General features: G+C 36.7%; 1 protein-coding gene across 3 annotated transcripts in view; it reads right to left on the bottom strand.

The window, feature by feature from the left end:
* The window catches only part of LOC145692306 (adipose-secreted signaling protein), a 33,680-nt gene that overhangs the window by 11,841 nt on the left and 2,155 nt on the right, over window positions 1-19,684 (bottom strand). For all 3 annotated transcript variants that reach the window (XM_081767612.1, XM_081767609.1, XM_081767607.1), the window contains exon 2: window positions 5,252-5,289. In XM_081767612.1, coding sequence (XP_081623738.1) covers window positions 5,252-5,267 — 16 coding nt within the window. In that variant the 5' untranslated portion in view covers window positions 5,268-5,289. The remainder of the gene's footprint in view (window positions 1-5,251; window positions 5,290-19,684) is intronic.

Genomic DNA, 19,684 nt, shown 5'->3' with positions numbered 1-19,684 from the left:
TACATAGGAATGGTTTAGAAAAGGATTTACAAAGAAGTGAAATGTGATACTTCATCAAGTTTCTTAAATTGGAAGACAAGAATTATCCACAAATGAAAATCGGAAAGGTCTCCCATTTCCGTATTACACCGGTTCTTGTACTTCTCACTCATCCAACGTAACACTAACACAAGATGGAGCAGTGCACTAGTGTTCTGTCATTAACTCAAAAGTTTACGTGCTGTAATACATGGGTGCTTCCACTATCTTGATAACTATTTGTATATAACGAATTGCGTACTAAAAGAATAGCGAAATCACTATCACACAATACTAAAACAAGTAAGATATAACCCTTTTCACAAAGCACTTTATAAAATACGAAGGTGAAAAGTAAGAAGAAAAGAAAACAAGAATCGAAAAGTAGCAGTGAATTGTTCCGGTGGGCGGAATCTTGGAATGCACTCATGTAATACAGAAGGTTTTTTCAGGTTTATGGTAACGAATTTAGTACCCTTACCAGCTTAAGAAATGCTGTCACACTACCAGTGATTGTGTTCGGCGTGCAAGCTGTCTGTCTGTTAGCTACCGTCTTTCATCTGTTTCCACTGAAGAAACTGCATTGAACCATTGTTTGATCAACTCTGTCCCATTCCACTTGACAAATATCAGTGTACGCGGCTTTTGACGGCCCTACGACCATTTCAATAGCGGGAACCTAACAAATTCACAGGAAATTTCACAGGAGTGTCTGTAAAAGGGAGTATATGAATTCCTGTTTCACGTGCCATCCGCTCCATGTACGTCACTGTTGACTCTGCGTATGACTGAACGACTTCTAGCGAATGATAGCACAAGATGTCACTGCCGATGGAATATCATGGCAGTATAGCGCGTCAAAAATGTTAATCTAGTAATCAGGGTTGTGAAAAACCCATGTTCTTTTAGAAGCTCAGCCCAGAGGGCAAAATTGGGTTTTATTAAACATTGTACGTCCATTTCAAGTCATATTCCTACTTAAAATAACATTTAAGCATTCATGTTCTATTGTACATATTTGTAATAAATAGACCCCGGAAGTTCAGGCATTTATTTTGTGTAAAATAGGCAGGCAAAATGACATTTAAAATTTGACAAATAGGCACTAAAAGGCAAAAACAAAAGTTGTTACTTTTTATAATACTCAAACATTACATGATATTTTTCTTGTTTAGGAATTTATTTTGTGTAAAATAGGCAGGCGAATGGCATTTAAAATTTGACAAATAGGCACTAAAAGGAAAAAACAAAAGTTGTTACTTTCTAATACTCAAACATTACATGATATTTTTCTTGTTATATGAATATGTGTACAAAATGTTACTTACAGTGTATGCTGGTTGCACATGACTACAAGATGCTTCTTTAAGTTATCAACAGTCATACTTAATCGCCTGTCAGAAAGAACGGTTTTCACAATAGAAAATGATCTTTCCACGTCAACTGAAATAACTGGGGCGTACATAAATGAAGCTATTGTAGATGGACTCATTTCAAGATCAACACACTTTTCACCGTTCAGATCATCACGAATTTTCAACATATTTTGAAAGTCCTCGTTAGCTGCCACAACACGTTTGCACTTTTCATAAACAGCCAGTCCTTTTCCCCCGGCACTTTTCCTAGCTGGTCAACTGTTTCCTGAAAGATCTGTAAGGATGTTGGAAGGGTTTCACCTCTTTTCTCTAGTTTCGTAATAGTCTCTGGCAACTTACCATAATGCACTGAAATGAATGCAAGATCACTGCTGAGATCTGAACAGCACAAAAGTTTTTCACATCGGAAATTGAAGCAGCATCCTCTTCTGATAATTGTCCCATCACAGCACGGATCGTTTCCAGGTTGTTTGCATAGTACACTGCTGCTGAAATCCAGGTCTCACACCTCGTGATAATCGGCTGTGGAGGACGGGAAGGAGATTTCAGAAATATTTTTTTGGTGTTTGAAATTAGCTTGTCTACTTTAGGGTACAACATCCTTATCTCTTCAGCGATTCTATGTATGAAATGAAATCTTTGAGTTTTACGTCCCACGGTTATGCCGGTTAGACTAAAGGAGACGGTGATAATGAGAGATGAGTGAAATGGTGGAATGAAGAAAGTGGGAGGAAACGGGAGAACCCCGAGAAAACCCACGAGCACGGTGTTTGTCCACCACAAAGTTCACTTGGCGGGGGCTGGGATCGAACCCGGGACCCCAAGCACCAGAGGTGAACGCTCTACCACTGAGCCACCGCGCCCCCCGATTCTATGTATGCCGTGAACTAAACATGTGATATGAATCATGTTGGGGAACAGCACTTTCAATGCCCGCGCAGCTTTCTTCATGTACAGAGCAGCATCTGTAATGAAAAGGAGGACATTATTGTGTTGTGTTCCTTTTGGCTAGATGAGAAAAAGCCAATTTGTGAATAACTGAGCTATTGATGAGCCATTAGCCTTTTCGAGCTCTTCTACAGTCAGAAGAAATAACAAGGGTGAGGATGGTTCCATGGGTCCAATGATGACGTTGGTTAGGTATTTTCCTGTAGAGTCTGTCGTCTCATCTATCGAAATCCAAATCTTTTCCCCACAAACCTCGTCACGAATCTTTTGCAGAGACTTTACATAGCAAAAATTTAAATATGTTTTCTTTAGAGTAGCTTCTGACGGTACAACTTCCTTCGTGCATTTTTCCAGGAAATTCTTTAGTATCTTGTTTTCCAGCTTCCAGAAAGGTATTCCCGCTGCCATGAAAGCCTTGCCTAAGTCAAAAGAAAATTGTGATTGTCTACTGGATGAACAAACAGCTGTTGAAATCAAGGACAATTTCTTCTGTCCCGTCATTTTCAAAGCAGCATCTTTATATTTAACAGTATTCAGATGCTGAGATACAAAGTATTTCTTGTCGTGATTAATAGCTTTGCCACAAACGTATCTGCGCCAAATTCACGGACGTATCCTTGTAACTTACTGCTCAACGGTATGCTAAATTTTGGCATGATGCGGCCTTTTGTGCGTTCGAATCTGGAATAAAGAATATTGCTTTGAATGCTTCGTTGATTGAACTTAGTTCTTTCTTTCTTTCTTTTTTACAGAAGCTCTAGTTTCTTTTGATGCCGACTGGGGAAACAATGGCCCCGCGAACAACAACTTGAAGGAAATCACCGCTCTTTGTTGCAAGCGCAGATATTATTTCTGATAGAGCGCTACCGCCTTTGTTCGCATTAATTGTTACAATCCCAAAGTTCGCCGACTTTCGTCTAAGCTAGCGTTTTTAAATCAACCTGAACCTGAAGTCAATGTTATTGTTGAACATGATATCACGCTACGCAGACATTTCAATGAAAAAATGACATTCCTAATCGAGAATGAGCATTTATAATTTGAAATTTTTGTATCTAAAATTGCAAAAAAGGCAACAACAACAACAACAAAAAAAAAATTTACACATCCAAAAGTTGGTGAAGCTATTAAAAGGCAAAATAAAAAAAAAAAAACTTCACTGCAGGCTCACAACAACACAAAATGAATTTTTCCTTTTAAAAAGATACAGATACAGGCATCTTTAAAAGAAAGGCATTTTGCCAAAGTTTCGGGCTCTAGTAATAAAACTATGGAATTTCTCTATCGCTTAAAGGGAATCAGTGAAGACCCATTCACATTTCGTGGAACATATTTTGTACTTTGAATTCGCTTATATTTCGATTTCTAGACAGGAAGAAGTAGACAATTTTCTAGCGTAACAAAAAGGCGAGTGATTTCATATAATATAGAACAAGAATAAAAACCCCTATTATACTCAGGATTCAAGAGTCAGCCATCCTGACTGAATATTTCTTTAACTTCTCTCAAAATATGCCACGTAAATACAGTACCTCAAGTTAGGAGCCAGAGATGAAAGAAAGCGGCTTTGTTAACCCTTTTGGCACAAATGTTGTGTCACGCATACATATTATTAATTATCCCCTAGAACCTCGCCTATATGCTTGCTTCAAAGTAACTTTTGTCTTATGTTCAGAGGGTATGATGTTATAACAAAATACATTTTACGCTCTTTGCGTTCGACGATATAAGGTTTCAAGTTTGGTCTTGAAAAAAAAAAAAAAAAAAAAACCTATGTGTTTTGAGCTAGCGTAGAAATATTTCTGTTTTTGCTTAGCAAAGTGGAAGGAAAAGAAAGTTTATCAGTTTTGTTTGTCGGTACTGAAGAGTCACAGTTCGTGAGCATATATTAAGAAATGAACATTATAGCATTTTCCCCCTCTTTTCTCTCCATTTCCCTCCTTACATCTAGAAAACTACACTTTCATTTCACTTTTTTCGTACTGGGCAATGATTTAATGTTCTTAATGTTATCATACAGTAAGTACATCCTTATACTAAGCATGGCATAATACTTTTTATTATTATTATTATTACAGGTATTAATGACATATGTGTAGTGATATGAGAAAACAACACCTGCAGGAAAAAGTGTGCCTGACAATAATGACAGATGATGGTGTGTTGCAATCTATACTGAAAGTGAGAATCACTCTAATATAAAACTAACGTATCGTATCTGCCAACGTTGTACACCAGAGTACTAAAGAAGCTATAATACCAGTTTCATTTTCTAATTAGAAAATATGTCTTAAATTTAATTTCCAAATTGTAAAAGAAGTATACAGTGAGCCAACACTTGATACTTCTACACGTAAGAATTATACACATTGGTTTCAAATGAAATTTAACATAAAATAATATTTTTTGCAGGGAAATCAGATATTTGTCAAAACAAGAACAGAAAAAAAAAATACAAATGCAGAGTCTACTACAGTGACATGAGAAAAAAAAAAGAATTCCATTAAAAAGCACTTATTAAACAAATAACAGGTAACGGTTGCAAAGAATGAGTCACGGCAGCCTAAATAAATATTGTGACAACAAAACAGCTTCCCCCGCCCCCTCCCCCCCAAAAAAAACGCGCTTCCATAAAGCAGAGTTTACTTTTTCTTCTTTCATACTTAAACAATGAGCTCACAATGAAACTTCAACTGAATAATTTCATGGAAAAGAACAACTACGAATATGTTCAGATGGAGCACTTGAAGTTGGAGTACGCTAGAACAAGATTCGGGATGTTAATAATACAATTATTACGTACCAAAAATACAGCTATGACGGAAAATAAAATGTTGGGGAAATGTTTATCTAATTACTGAAGCGAAAAACCGTGCTTAAGTACAACTAAAACATAGAATAACACTCACCCTTTTTCTGAGTCATAGTAATGTCTCCGGTTGCACTGCTGCAAATAGTAAAAAAAGAAAAATTTCACTATTATTAACTTGCATTTTTCACAATCATATACACAAACTTTGCTCTTCAATAAATTGCAAAAATAAATGAACCACAACTGATTCGGGAGATTAAACGGATAAGCTTCTACATTTTTTCCCAAATTTTCATTAACTTTATATATATATCTACTGCATAAATGAAGTGGAACAAAACGTTACAGGAAGAAAATCTTTGAAAGTATCCCAAAATCTTTTCTTCCTATGTCTAACTTGGGAAAATCTTTTAATCTTAAGATTGGAAAGTATCATATTCCAAACCTATGCTCTTTCCCGTAGTGGTCTTATTACTGATCTTATATTGAAAGTACTTTCTTCATTGATAGACACCAAATAAACGTAGACACTACCACTGTGTCGTGTAACATAATGAAATTTACAGTGAGGCGGTAAATTGTACCAAAAGAGTATTCCATGCACAATTTGTCTAAATGAACAAGACAGACCAAGATGGTTCTGAGTCTCTTCCTCTAGGTAGTGTTCTACCAGTGGTCAAGTCCACGGAAATCATAGTGATTGACATGGCAGACTTATGTTAATTACAGGCATGGTCACAATAACTTTCACGGTTGAAACCATTGAAAAAAAAATCCTCTTTCTTTTAAGTCAGCGGTTGGGTGTGTCATTAACTATCCCATAATAAGGACTCGTCTAGACACAACAAATAAAATGTGTTCAATGGATCCTCCTGTAGTCAAAAATTTCAGAAATAAAACAGTTTCCATTAGGATTTCCTGGGCGGAGATGATCTACAGAAACACGGAGTACTATCACAGATCTAAAGATTAAAATAAAGAAAAAAAAAAAAGACCACATCAGAAATTGCTTATTGAAGTGGACTAACAGCAAAAACTTTGACCAGTGACAAATTCTTAGCTTGATTTATTCACTAATAATTTGGAGAGAGAAGGTTGGCCTAAGTGATGCCGGCCGAAATAAAAGGTGTTTTTGAGTTGAGTCTGGGTTTCTGACCTTTTTATTAGTATACTATTCGTAAAACCAAGATGTATCATATTAGTTTTTTGTTACGAAACTTTGGAATTTAATTACACGAATTAGAAGATATCAAATATTCTTAAGACATACAACGTACAACAAATAATAAATATCAATCTTATTCTAAGAACATCAAAAAATGCTAATTATACTGAATAAAAAAAAAACTCGTCTTATTTTAAGATAATTAAAGAACACATTCATGTATGGATTATAGTAATATTTGAAACAACATATGCAATTTTACATTTTAAAAAGTAGATAAAACAAAAGGTAATAATAAAATTTCGAGAATACAGCAGTCTAGAATGTTGGAATTTTCAAGTTGAACCATTCCTAGCACAAGGTGGATGTTTCTTTGTACGTATTTATTTTCTCGCAGTCAAAAAACAGTGATACACGATGGGGGGCTGGGGGTCCGAATTTCTGGCCTTTCATGTTTATGTAACAGGGGAGAATTGGTGCCTGGCAACAGCGAACAAAATAGAACAACTCGTTTAAAGAAAATCGTAATTAGTTATGTTGTTATGCACAAAAATGTTAATTTACTCACAAGAAACAAGAGGCATTATGAATATCTGAAGGAGTCGTACTTCTTGAAATAAGTTTATATCCCGACGAAGATCACAGGAAAGAAATAAATGTTGAAATTTAGATATATTATATAGATAAATTAAAGGTAACATTTTTTAAATTTCATTTATATAAGTAAAGGGTTGTTTATCGTAAAAAAAAAAAAAAAAAAAAAAAAAAAAAAATGCCAGATTTTATCTGTATCTTTACAGACACAGCATGCTTGGTGCAATTATGCAAAAACAAAAACAAAAATAACAACCTGTCCTAGGTAGTCACTGCATGTTTGTATGACATTTAATCTGTGTCCAGGCAGGGCGAACCACAAGGGTCTTTAAAGTAGCGCGTCCGTTTGCGAACGTGGGTATGCGCATAAGAGTTCTTTATTTCTACATTTGCTAATACGACTATTTGTTCGCGTGGTTAAAAGTAGTATCATCGTTCGTATCTGCGTAAGAATACCAACTGGAGTGGGCTTTGTAAAGTTAATTCCTAATTTTGATTAGTTTATGTGTAGACACCAATTAAGTCAGTTTATCGGCAATTATTAGAAATGGCATCAAAACAATATTCCAATTTGTTAGTTTATATGGGTTTTTGAAATGTTTCTCAAATAAAAATGATAAATCTCTTAAAGTGGTGTTTCGACATTCCGTTGCGTACTGCAAACAAAAAGCACCGATTCAGTTGATTGTCTAACTGCCACACGAAGAAGATTCCCCACATATTCTGTTTCTGACACGGAAGTCTCGGCTAAATTAACAGTCTATTTTATCGAAACAGAAGAATGGCTCACGCACACTCTCAAAATAAAATATTTCTTAAGTTCGTTCTTTCATTGGAAGGCATATATTATCCAAATCTACTAATTAATTTTTATGACTTTCCCGTCTCAAATACGCGCAACGTTAATCATATCTTTCGATGGTGCTTCGTCTCATCTTCATGTTTGTCCCCTTAAATCACCATGTTCAGGTCTATGACTTGAAACAACTCGACATTGATGTAAGTTCAGGTACAGAGACATGAAATTTGGGATTTCCCGTATATGAGTCTTTCTGAATTATTACAGCATTCGAAAAGGGACAAGTAAGTACAACTGAATGGTCTCCGGAGCTGTTATAAACCTTAACGTAAAAGTACACAAATGAAAAAAAAAAAAAAGACGAATAGATTATTAATACATCTAAATACTCTTTCTTTTACAGATAGCTAATACAGTAGGGAGTTTCCAATGCAAGAAAGTGAACATTCAGAATGATTCTTCAGAAGTTATCTTCATTAAACAGTACAAAAAAGATATCCTGAACCTTAAAAACATGAAAAATGCTGTCCGAGTTCTACAATATATATCATTGTTAGTTGACCATATTTCGCCACACTTCTTAGCAAATAACAACCTGATATTCAAATACGCTTCTACTATTAATAGATTTACATACAGTCCATGTATTTATTTAAGATAATATATGAATTTTAAAAAATGTTGAACATTCAAAATATACATATTTTCCTGAAGAAAACTTCGATGTTAAGATTGAGTATACATCATGACAAATTGGATTGGTGATTTTACGAAGGGAATCCTTCCCAAGCTCTCTGCATTTAAGATTGTGTATTTTGTGTACACATGCTTCCTATCAAAACATAAAAAACATGTACTTGATAAAGGAAGAATCTCTTGACTATCAACAAACGTAACTATTACGAGGGGTGCTGAAAAAGTTCCTGACTATCAAGAAAAGCAGGTATATATATCACCCTCTCCTCCCACAATTTTAGCGGGGCTCAATTTGAATTTAAATGGCATCAGAAGTGTCACTGTTCATTTCAGAGACCTCAAAAACTATAGATTCGACACTAATATCGGTCATTTTCGATCATTTGTAAATGTCTTTCCCTTCCTTAAGTTACACCCGTCAAAGTGATATTACCAAAATCATCTCATGTTCGAACTTAATCTAGGTTGAAAATTTGATCGAGATCGGTCCGGTGGTTCAAGAGTGAAGTCACATAGACAGTCACTTTCATTTTTATTTTTTCACCCCCTCCCATTCCCCCTCCCCTATGTTGCACCGTCAAAGTTAAATGATAAAAATTATTCCAAGCCCGAACGTCATCTATGTTGAAAATTTGATCGAGATCGGGTGGGTGGTTCAAGAGTTATTAAATTTTATTATTTTTATATATTTGTGCCTCCCCCTTCCGTAAGGTCTGCTCTCAAAACCACCCTAGGTCCGAACTTTATCCTTATTGAAAATTTGATGAAGATCGGTCCTGTGGTTAAAGAATGATTAAGTCACAAAGACGGTCACTTTTATTTTTATTCTTTTTACAGAAGGCTGTTTCAGCCTTATGGTAGTGAAGTACAGACCCGTGCCCTAGGACGTAAAACCCCGTTTCCACCAACGATCATGTTCGCTGTGAGTGCCCCGTTGGTGAACGACTGCACGACATCGTAGTTTCCACTGAAGGAGACCTCTATTGAGCACTGCCTGATTCAATTTCGCCCACTACTCCTTGCACACTTTTCAATGGCCACCAAGTGTGGTCGGACGACGCTTATTGATGTTCCATTTGAGGAGGCCGAAAGCACAGAAGTCCATAGGGGATGCATCTGGTGACTTGACGGGGATGTCTCGAAATGGGATAGCCTTTACACCTGTCTCCTGTTCCATACGTGTCATGTAGGCCAACCGTTCGTTTGGCAGTATGGCTGCTGGCCATGTCCTGGTGGATGAACACTCTGTCAGTGTCATTGCCATAGAAAGCCGGGGCATGTTGGCGATAGATGGGTTCCAGTACATGCTCGATATAATACGCTGCATTCACCTTGACATTTGATGACACCCGGTGTATCGGAAGCTCTCCTTTTGCACAGAAACCCGTCACTACTATAAATCCCTTTGGAAAACTCTCCTTGCAGGAGCGAACCCATTTTGTATGATAGGTTCCATCACTGCGGCAGTAGTAAATTGCACGCATCTGCGGGATCCTGTCAAATAGACCCATGCTTCATCCAAGGTGATCACATAACGCCATTTGTCACCTGCCAGGTAACCTTTATACAGTCTTTTGCATGCCACCTGCCGTTCTGCGATGTGCGTTGGCTTCAGAACATGGACCCACCGCTTGTGTGCACTTCTGAGTCCCAAATTGTCGCGTATGATTCGGTGTACAGTTGCCGTTGACCGGCCAACACGCCTCGCTATGTCACGTTGGGTGGGTGGATTCTCCTGGGTCACAAACCGGCGGTCCTTGGCAATGACGTCTTAACTGCGTTGTGAAGCCGGTTGCTTCTTTTGCCCCTTTTGATGACACATGGCAATGGTTTGCTCCGGGTTTGCATTGCGATGGATGGCTGTATTAATTTCCTTATCAGACACTGTGAAACCTTTCTTCTTGCACTGTGTTCTTATTCGGCTATAGCTGTTGCCAATATCAGAAAGTGCTACGATGTAGTCCTTCCAAAAAGGGTCGATTTTCGGCGGAATTCTACTCACACACGTCTCTCCTCTGCACGGCTTGTACACAAGTGTCTGGCTACTCCGTACTGCGTATGTCACGTTGCTGAAGCGAAACTAGCGCCTCTGGTGGCGACTGCAAATTGCTACCATAAGGATGAAACAGCCTTCTGTACATATATTCCCCGCCCCCTCCTCCAGGTTCTACCGTAAAAGTGAAATAATGAAAACATCTCAGACCCGAACTTTATTTATGTTGAAAGTTTGATCAAGATACGTTTGGTGGCAAAAGAGTTATTAAGTTTCATTTGCATTTATAGATTTCTCCCCTCTCCTTCCCCTCCTCTAAGTTCTACCGTTAAAGTGATATGATAAAAACCACCTCAGGTCCGAACCTCATGTATGTTGAAATTTTTTTAAAGATCGGTCGGGTTATTTTTTGAGCGATGAAGTCACAAAAGCAGTCACTTTTATTTTTACTTTTTCTTACATATAATCTCCCCCTCCCTTTCGTAGCACTGTAAAAGTGAAATGAAGAAAACATCCCAGGCCCAAACCTTCTCTATGTTGAAAGTTTGATCGAGATCGGTCGGGTGCTTCAAGAGTTATTAAGTTTTTTATTTATTTTTATAGATTTCTCCCCTCCCCTAAGATCTATTGTCAACATGAAATGATAAAAAACTTCCCAGGTTTGAACTTGATATATGTTGAAAATTTGATTGAGATCCATCGTGTGGTTCAAAAGTAATTAATTCACGAACATAGTCACTTTCATTTTTATATTTATTGATTTTTGTATATCTCCCACTCCATCCCCTTCCCTACGTTGCTTCGTCAAAGTGAAATGATAAAAATCATCCCAGACCCGAACCTCATCTACATTAAAAATTTGATCAAGATCGGTCGGGTGGTTCAAGAGTTATTAAGTTTTATTTATTTTTTCTGACCCCCTCCTCTCCCTTCCCTAAATTTTACCGTCAAAGTAAATAGCTAAAAACAATCCCAGGCCAGAGCTGCATCTACGTTGAAAATTTGATCGAGATAGATCGGGCGGTTCAAAAGATTAAGAGTCACAAGCATAGTCACTTTCAATTTTATAATATAGATTCATAGAATTTTTTAGTGCATTAGTTGTTTTCGTACACGAACACGACATGCCAATAGTTGAATTTGTCAAATAAGCAAATAGCATAATGGCTTTGAAAAACTGTGTTCGAATTGTAATGCTTCACACGTTATGTGATGGCATTCCAAACTCTGATCGTTTATTTACTCATTATTCTTATGATTTTGTTGTTCTTATTCATTCAATTAATTATTCAATAATTTGTCGTTAATTTTATTTTGCATCTCAACGGAAAGCATATGTTGGCTAAATGGTACAATTTCTGCGCCTCTAAATTTCTTCGTGAAAAGAGAAGCTTAAACAAATGAAAGTTAAATGGTATTCTTAAGAGTTAATTATCAGAAATATGAAGGTTAAAAGTATGCAGTGTTAATTAGTGGACCCACTCCGGGTTCTCACACGCAATTTCCGATGACCATCTTTATGTATTAAAACTGTTGAAGCATAATCAAAATTTCTAGTGGAAACAATGTTATCTGCTCTTGTGATATCTGATGGCTGTTTACAACATTTAGGAATATCTGGACTGTTGATGCTACAGAAAGTTATGAATATTTTACTAGGATATGGTATATATGTAAGTCTAATATTAATAATCCTGTTTGAGAAATGAAAATCCGTAGAATGATTTGGATTACAAGGTTTATTGAAATGTGGAACTAGGCGTATTCCAAGTATGTTATACATGTGAAGAATACAGAAACGTCGAGAAATTGAATAAAAGAAGAAATAAGAAGAATAAATGCGCTTTTATTATTGATAGAATAGTACAAAGTATATTTCATTTTAGTCAAGATAAAATATTTAATTAAATACAAATATAAAGAAGTAAAGTTATAAAAGCTCGAAATACGCCTAAGAAACTAAAAGATGAAAAAGAGTACTTTTTATCCACATATTTCTTATTGCAATTAGGAATCATTCTTCAGGATAGTCAACACACAAAAAGTTAACTATGGAATACCTTCAGATAATAAACTATATTTAAAAATCCAATTATTAATAATACTAGCATATACCTAGATATACTTGCTTAAAACATCTAAGAATATATCAAGTTGAATTAGACCGTCGTCCAATTACATTATAATTTGGATGGATCATTGGAAAACAGCTACATCCTGAAGGAGAAGGAAATAAGATTAATATGTAAAAGCAGATAATGTGTTTCTTGATAAAATATGTGCATGTTAGTTTATATATGTATTATGTATGTATATGTTTTGTGCTGTTTTGTAGTAATAACATGAATTGTGAACTGTTTGTTGGTCATTGTATCTAGGCATATTCTGATTATTCCATGTTCGATTCCTTGGGTACAGACTGTCCTCATTCCGTATCTGGAAGCGTTTGTTTGTGTTTTCTTGCTTGGGATGTCATCCTAAGCTGGCGACTAGGGCCGTTCACGTCGACTTCGTGAGTGTTTCAGCGTTCACGCAGTGTAACGTGTTCCTATTCTTTTCCGTTGCGTTTTATATTTACTTACCCCACTCTTCGTCTTCTGCTGCTTTGAAGAGAGTCCACTGATAATGACAGAAGATGCATCGAAAGAAGAACATGTGACTACATCGCAGTGGTGGTGACGAGAGAGGAGCGTTTCAGCATAGCAAAACGAAAAGGGTTTCACCTATTTCTAATGCTGAAAATTCTACTTTTCGTTAACAATTAGAATTCGCGCGCCAAATGCTTTACCAAGATTAAGTCTATGGACATCTCGTTTTTCGATGATTATTCCCCAATGGTATGTCAACTCAGGACATGTGACCCCTTACGACACTCAGCGCGCTCTCTCGAATCACCATGTCAAATTTGGTTAACAATGGTTCAGACATCCCGGAGGAGTATCAGGATAAACGAACACCTAAATCGAGTAAAGAGGAGCTTCGCTCCAACAATTGCTATTATACTACTTATTCATTTTCTTTTCAGACCGGCTTATGTCAAATTCATTACACATTTCCTACCCACTGCGATATTCAGTTATTAACAGCTTCAAAATGTAATGTAACTCATTGTCAACGTGAATAATAAAGTGTAAATACTAAAATAAAATTTTAAACCGAACTTGGTTAAAATTTTAATGAAAGTTAAAAAGTTAATAAGCAACTCGAACTCACTGCCTGTAGTGTGCGCGCTCGAGCGTGCAGTGACGCACCACAACTAACTGAAAATTATTCAACGTGTATCTCCGTCATGTGGATCATTTCTTCTTATTCTCATATTCGGACCTAGAACCGCTAAATTCAAAACCAAATTAATTTCGATCGTGCAGCTTAAGGAACTGGAACCATACATTATACATTTAGTTCTTTCTTGAGGGAATGTACTCTATAGGACCTTTGAAACAGTTACGATTTACAATAGGGATTCACCTATTATTATAATTTACGGAATTAATATGAAATATAATGTTGATAGATCAATGTGTAAAGTAACAGAAATATAATGCGATCTTACCTGTGAGATACGAAGTTACGGATGAATGAAAGACAAAAAATAAAGTAATTGAACCAACACTCCTCCATAACGAACCCATTATGGAGAGTATGCAAAGCTGAAACCAGTGTGTCAAGTATGGAAGCGAAACAACTGTCGTGAAAGATTATTTATTATGTTGAGGTTGGAACAGTGTATAATGACGGAAATAACATAAATCGTGCACACAAGTGATAAATCTGCAAAGCAGTAAAAGATAAGGGGGCACGGTGGCTCAGTGGTGGGGTTACTTCTGGTGCGTGGGGTACCTGGTTCGACCCCAGTCATGTAAGAAAACTCATGCCAAAGAGTTTTCTCCATGTACTTCCGTTTCCTTCCACATTCTTATTCCACCAATGCTTCCATCATTCACTTGTATTCAGGGACGTAGCCAGAATTCTGAGTTTGCAGGGGGGGGGTTCAAAACAACACCGACAACGTTTGGGAGGTGATTCCTGTCACCAAGATAAGACAGAAAGTATAGACACCAACCTGGGTGCACAAATGCTTCCTTTTGGAGTTATAGGCTGCCAAAAACATGAAAAAATGAAATTTAAAGGCCCACAGCTCCAAAACTATGGGACCTACCGTAGTCGGGTCAAGACTTCACTTAGAAACTAGTATGTGCTCTATCCAAATATTCAAGTTTCAGAATCCTTCGGTACTTCCGTAACAATTTTTAGAGTTAGTTGGTGAGCACTTCAAATTATATAACCGTAGGCAAACTCCCTCTATAAAAATTGTCTCGTGAATACCTTAGTATTCTGAACCATGTATTTTTGGATAGCGGGATACTACCCGAAACCAGAAAATTGTTCATACTGTTATTTCGGTTTTTATACGCTCTTTGGTTGATTAAAACATTTTACACCATTTTGTTTGGCAGACTCCAATGCTTCATTGTAGAGGCGTAATGAATTTTCTTTTGTTCTAAGTTCTTTTATGATTTCAACAACCGAAAAAATAGGTAACTGGGTGTCTGCTAGGGTAATATCTTCTCCTTGTAGAGAATTATTCAGGCCACTAGTAATTCCCAAAATCTTGCTAAAAACAATCAAGCACGAAACAGTTGCGAATGATTTCAGTTTGAAATACCCTCAGCTTCAGTAGTCTTCTTAGCATCCTTAGCCTCTAATGCAGAGATTATGGCTCCATAATTCTTTCTGACAGCATTCAGTGAACGAATAACGGTATGTGAAGCCCAACGAATGTCTGAAAAGCCAGGTATACTGGACTGCTCCAAACCTAACGTTGTCTGAGCTTGCTGTAATCGTCTATGAGCTTTTACGACGGAAATGCAATAAATAATAATAATAAAAGGCATTTGCTTGTTCGAACTCACTCACTTTTACAATTATTAAATTTAACTGGAGCGTATAGCTATCGATATACAGTGCGAGGAGATGTGTCTTCCGAAATAACTTTTGCACACCACCTATGTGGCCTCTCATAACGCTCGCTCCATTCTAAGCTTGCCCAATGCATTTTGAATCCTTATTAACACCTACAGAAGCCAAAGTTTCGATTTAATTGTTTCCGATATGTATAAAACATTTAGAAGTTTAACAAATTTCAAAAAGTGTTCTATCGTTTTAGATTTTTTTACATATCTCACGCAAGCACTGAAGTTGTTCAGAAACACTAATATCTCGCGTTTCATCAGCCATAACGCTGAACTTTCCAGCGGCATTCAGTTGACTTACAATGACATTGATGATTTTTTCACCGCAACACAAGATAACTTCATTTTGAATTTCTGAGGATAAATAAGTGGAATTCCCTGGCGTTTTATATTCTTTGAAAAAGGATCAAAATGTCGTAACGACCCGAATGTTTGCAAGAAATTAATTCCCTTTATAGTCCAGTCATTATACGAAATTTTAGAAAAAAAATCATACAAGCAAGGGACTTGGTATGAATATTCTATATACCTTTAGGACTTAAAATATATAAAGTCCCCAAAAATAAAAGTTGTGCTCAAGCCGCCATATTGGAAAATGGCTGAACACCCAATATTTACGAAGGAAATCGTAGGTCTAGGTTTAAAATAATATAGTAAGCACACTGATTGGTATCAACAACGTGAAAGCAGTCTTCGGGAAAATACGACATATCGGTAGACTTAAAACATTTGAAAAGAGACGCCCTTTTATTTTTTCACTGTCAAATAAGAATGGTGGTTTTGGTGCAATCTCGTACTTGAACCACCTTCTCAGTTCTTGATGATCTCTAACAACAACAATTATCATGTTAAAAAGTTGCTGCGTATTGACAAGTAGTGTTTCATTGTTTATGATAATCCCAGACTTTAATGCTGCAAGGAGAATTACTTTATCTTTCCTGTGAATGATTACAGTCCAAAAATCTTTTCCCTCTTTTGCTGCTAAGGAAGCCATTCTCTTTCCTATGACTTGATCACAAGCTACTGTATCATCTGTGACCAGTCCTGACGCGATGTTGATTAGTTCCTCAGATTCTTGATGAAATGGATTATGTTCCAAGAGCCATATGCAAAATGTTTCCGCCTCCCGGTAATAACGAATCTGCCGAGAGGTTTGTTCTTCCTTATGCTACTTAGGGAATGTAAAGGTTTGTTAAGTTTCTCTACTGCTTTTGATATTTCCCGTACTAAGTGGTAAGGAAGAAATCCGTCCTAACAAAGTCTCATTTGTTATGCCTCTACCATGAGTAGGTCCAACTACAAATTTTATCGGGAGGGTCAGTGATTGCTCTATAACCACATCAGTGGATACCCCCGACCAATATCTTTCAGAATAACGAACGGAGAAGAATCCTTCTTTCGTAAACTTTTCGAAACCTTGTGTTGACATTCGATGTTCGTATTCAAGTACCAACTGAAGATACAGGTGAGCACTTTTTGCGTACAAATTGTGGCCTGATGTATGAAAGGTAGGGATCATAAGTTTAAATATCTCCACATGCTTCCTCCAGTTTCCAGTTCTTTCGGCTGCGATGAATTCCATGACCAGCATCAATTGGTTCATATACAGAAGCCACAATTTTGCGGTTAGGCTTTCTTCCTTTACTCTTGTACAGATTTTATTTAAGTCACCTACCACTTGGACACATGTCTCAGACAATGTTAATTCTGCCAATGACTTTCATATAACCAATGAAAAATGCGCAAAATATTAGTAGATGTGCTCTCAAGAATCGAGAGAAAGCATGTCCTGACATGAGGTGGGGAATTGTGTTTTTAGCGTACACACTTGACCACAGTTTCTCAATTCCGCTGCCACTCATGATATAACCTATCGAACCTAAGAAACTCATTAACAAGTGAAAACCACCTAGTCGTACACTGTGTTGAAAGAGGACTCCCAACCTCCTCTGACATTATAACTTCATATTCCTTTACAAAAAGAGGTTGGTCGAAAGTAACAACACATGATTTGTTCTTAGGTTTTCTCTCTGAAGCAGCATACATCAAACTGTATTGATAGCACTCACATTACTTGCTTCTAAATTCATAAAAGGAATCGGCAATACTTTAGTAATCAGACAGGCTCCTTGCTCTTGAAAAACTGTTTTCATGTAACCATTCCAAAATGGTATTGGGTTCTTTGAGAACAAGAACCCACAAATCCAAGGAATATTAAGCTGGATTCCATGCCTTGACAATTCACTATTCATTTCGATGTTTTGTATCTTCAAATCATTTAAGAAAGATGTAACGGATTTCTTGTAATGCACAATTTTTATACTATTCAGTTGAGGGTATATTATCGTTTTCACATTTCGGATATTAGGTGATGGACTTGATACTGTTTGACTTGAGATTATGCACTTTATGCTACCAAGCGTGTGAACACGCCCCTTACCACCTAGCGTACTCGTGTTTACATCTGTATTGTCAAACACAAACTTCATGAAAGAACTGTCTTCTACGTCAGGTTGGGTACTTTCACTTGCACAGTTTTATTAGTGTCTATTTACAATATTCTGATCTTGTTTCCACGCAGTGTTGCCTCTATAACAGCAATAACTCAAAAAGAGGGAATTAATTTTCCGAAAATTCCCTCCAGTATTTCCTTATATTAAACACTTTAAACAGCAACAGTACACCAATTCAATGCCCATTTCTTTGTGATTCCAGAGATGAGTAACTCGTTTATATCAGCAGGTAGAATGGTGAAAAAAATCGCTTTACGAAACATTACTTCTGTATTACAGAGTTCTTTACGCAGTTCAGACAAACGCAATTATAAGAACTGCAAATAATTATTCCCTTTGATTTCGTCGGAATATTGTGTAACTTTCAGAATATATTTATTATGTATTAGTATGCTTGTATAATATCATTGGGTATGAATTCCATGCAGTGCTGCCATGTTACAGATGAAAATATTCGAAGGAAGGGAATTTTGGGCACTAAATCTTAAATATTTCCCACCATTACTTCACTTTAATAGGTACTACAGACAATTGCTATATGTCGTATGAAAGCTTATTTTATTGTGATTCTAACGAGGTATAACTTGTAAAAATTGACCAATCAGTGTGCTTACTATATTATTTTAAACCTAGAGCTACGACTTCCTTCGTAAATATTGGGTGTTCAGCCATTTTCCAATATCGCGGCTTGAGCGCAACTTTTATTTTTGGGGACATTATATATTTTAAGTCCTGAAGGTATATAGAATATTCATACAAAGTCCCTTGCTTGTATGGATTTTTTTCTAAACCTTCACTTTTGAACCTATTATGACTGGACTACTATTTAAACTGCTGTCATCTTCATCGTTGCCTCGGAAAGCCAACCCCTGTCGACCCAAATGGTTCACAATCGCGACTATACGTTTCAAGCACTCGCGATGGGCAGTTTTTCTTCTCTAGATGCGTGGTTTTGCAGATCCAGAACATCTCCAATTTCTTTGAACTTCCGAAAACATTCAGCTGTGAGATAGTAGCAACTTCCTTAGCTTCTTAATTATCAACAGTGTACGAATGAATATTTTCCTCAACAACATGCACTTATCAGTTTCGCTGCAGGTACTCACCAATTGCTTATCACTTTTTCCATCTGAAATAAAATATCCAGATTTTATAAATCTTTCTATATTTAACTTAATTTCAAGAACATACATAGCAAACTTAACACTGCACACTCAACGTTCAATAAGAAAATACTCTTTCCCGCTCAGCCTATTGCCAGCGCCAGCGCATATAAGGGTCTCCTCTGTTTTGCCAGAATCGTTGCTAAATATAATAAAAATAAGAAAGTAAATCTACAATCAATACCTTCTCGTAAAACAATTCAAATCTAAGATATTATGTTGCAAAACTCAGCAATGGGGAAGAGGGATCCTTCTAGCCTTTGAGTCGAATCGATCTTTCAGTTTTGTCCTAGTCGGTTATAAAAAGTGCATTCGCATAGATTATTAGCCTTAGTACCTCACGGCGACTCTAAGGCTGGAATCACTCTGAAGGCTAGAAGAACCTCGCAATGTTAACGAAGATAAGGCCCGGGCCCCAAAGTTACAGATCTTATACTATTATTACCGTTTACTTAATGATTAAGAAATTGCCTATAAATGGATTTAAAAACTAAGCTTTTCTTAGAAGTATGAACAATTTCAGTTTACTGTGGATATTTTTTCATTTATTGTCGGATAAAAACAAATTGTAACATATAATTTTAAATAAATATTTGGGGGGGGGGGCAAGCCAAGATTTGGGGAGGCCGGTGCC

This window comes from Thermobia domestica, chromosome 1 (assembly GCF_964235325.1).
Source record: "Thermobia domestica chromosome 1, izTheDome1.hap1.1, whole genome shotgun sequence".
Taxonomy (NCBI): Eukaryota; Metazoa; Arthropoda; class Insecta; order Zygentoma; family Lepismatidae; genus Thermobia; species Thermobia domestica.
This window is presented reverse-complemented; position numbering and strand designations above follow the sequence as displayed.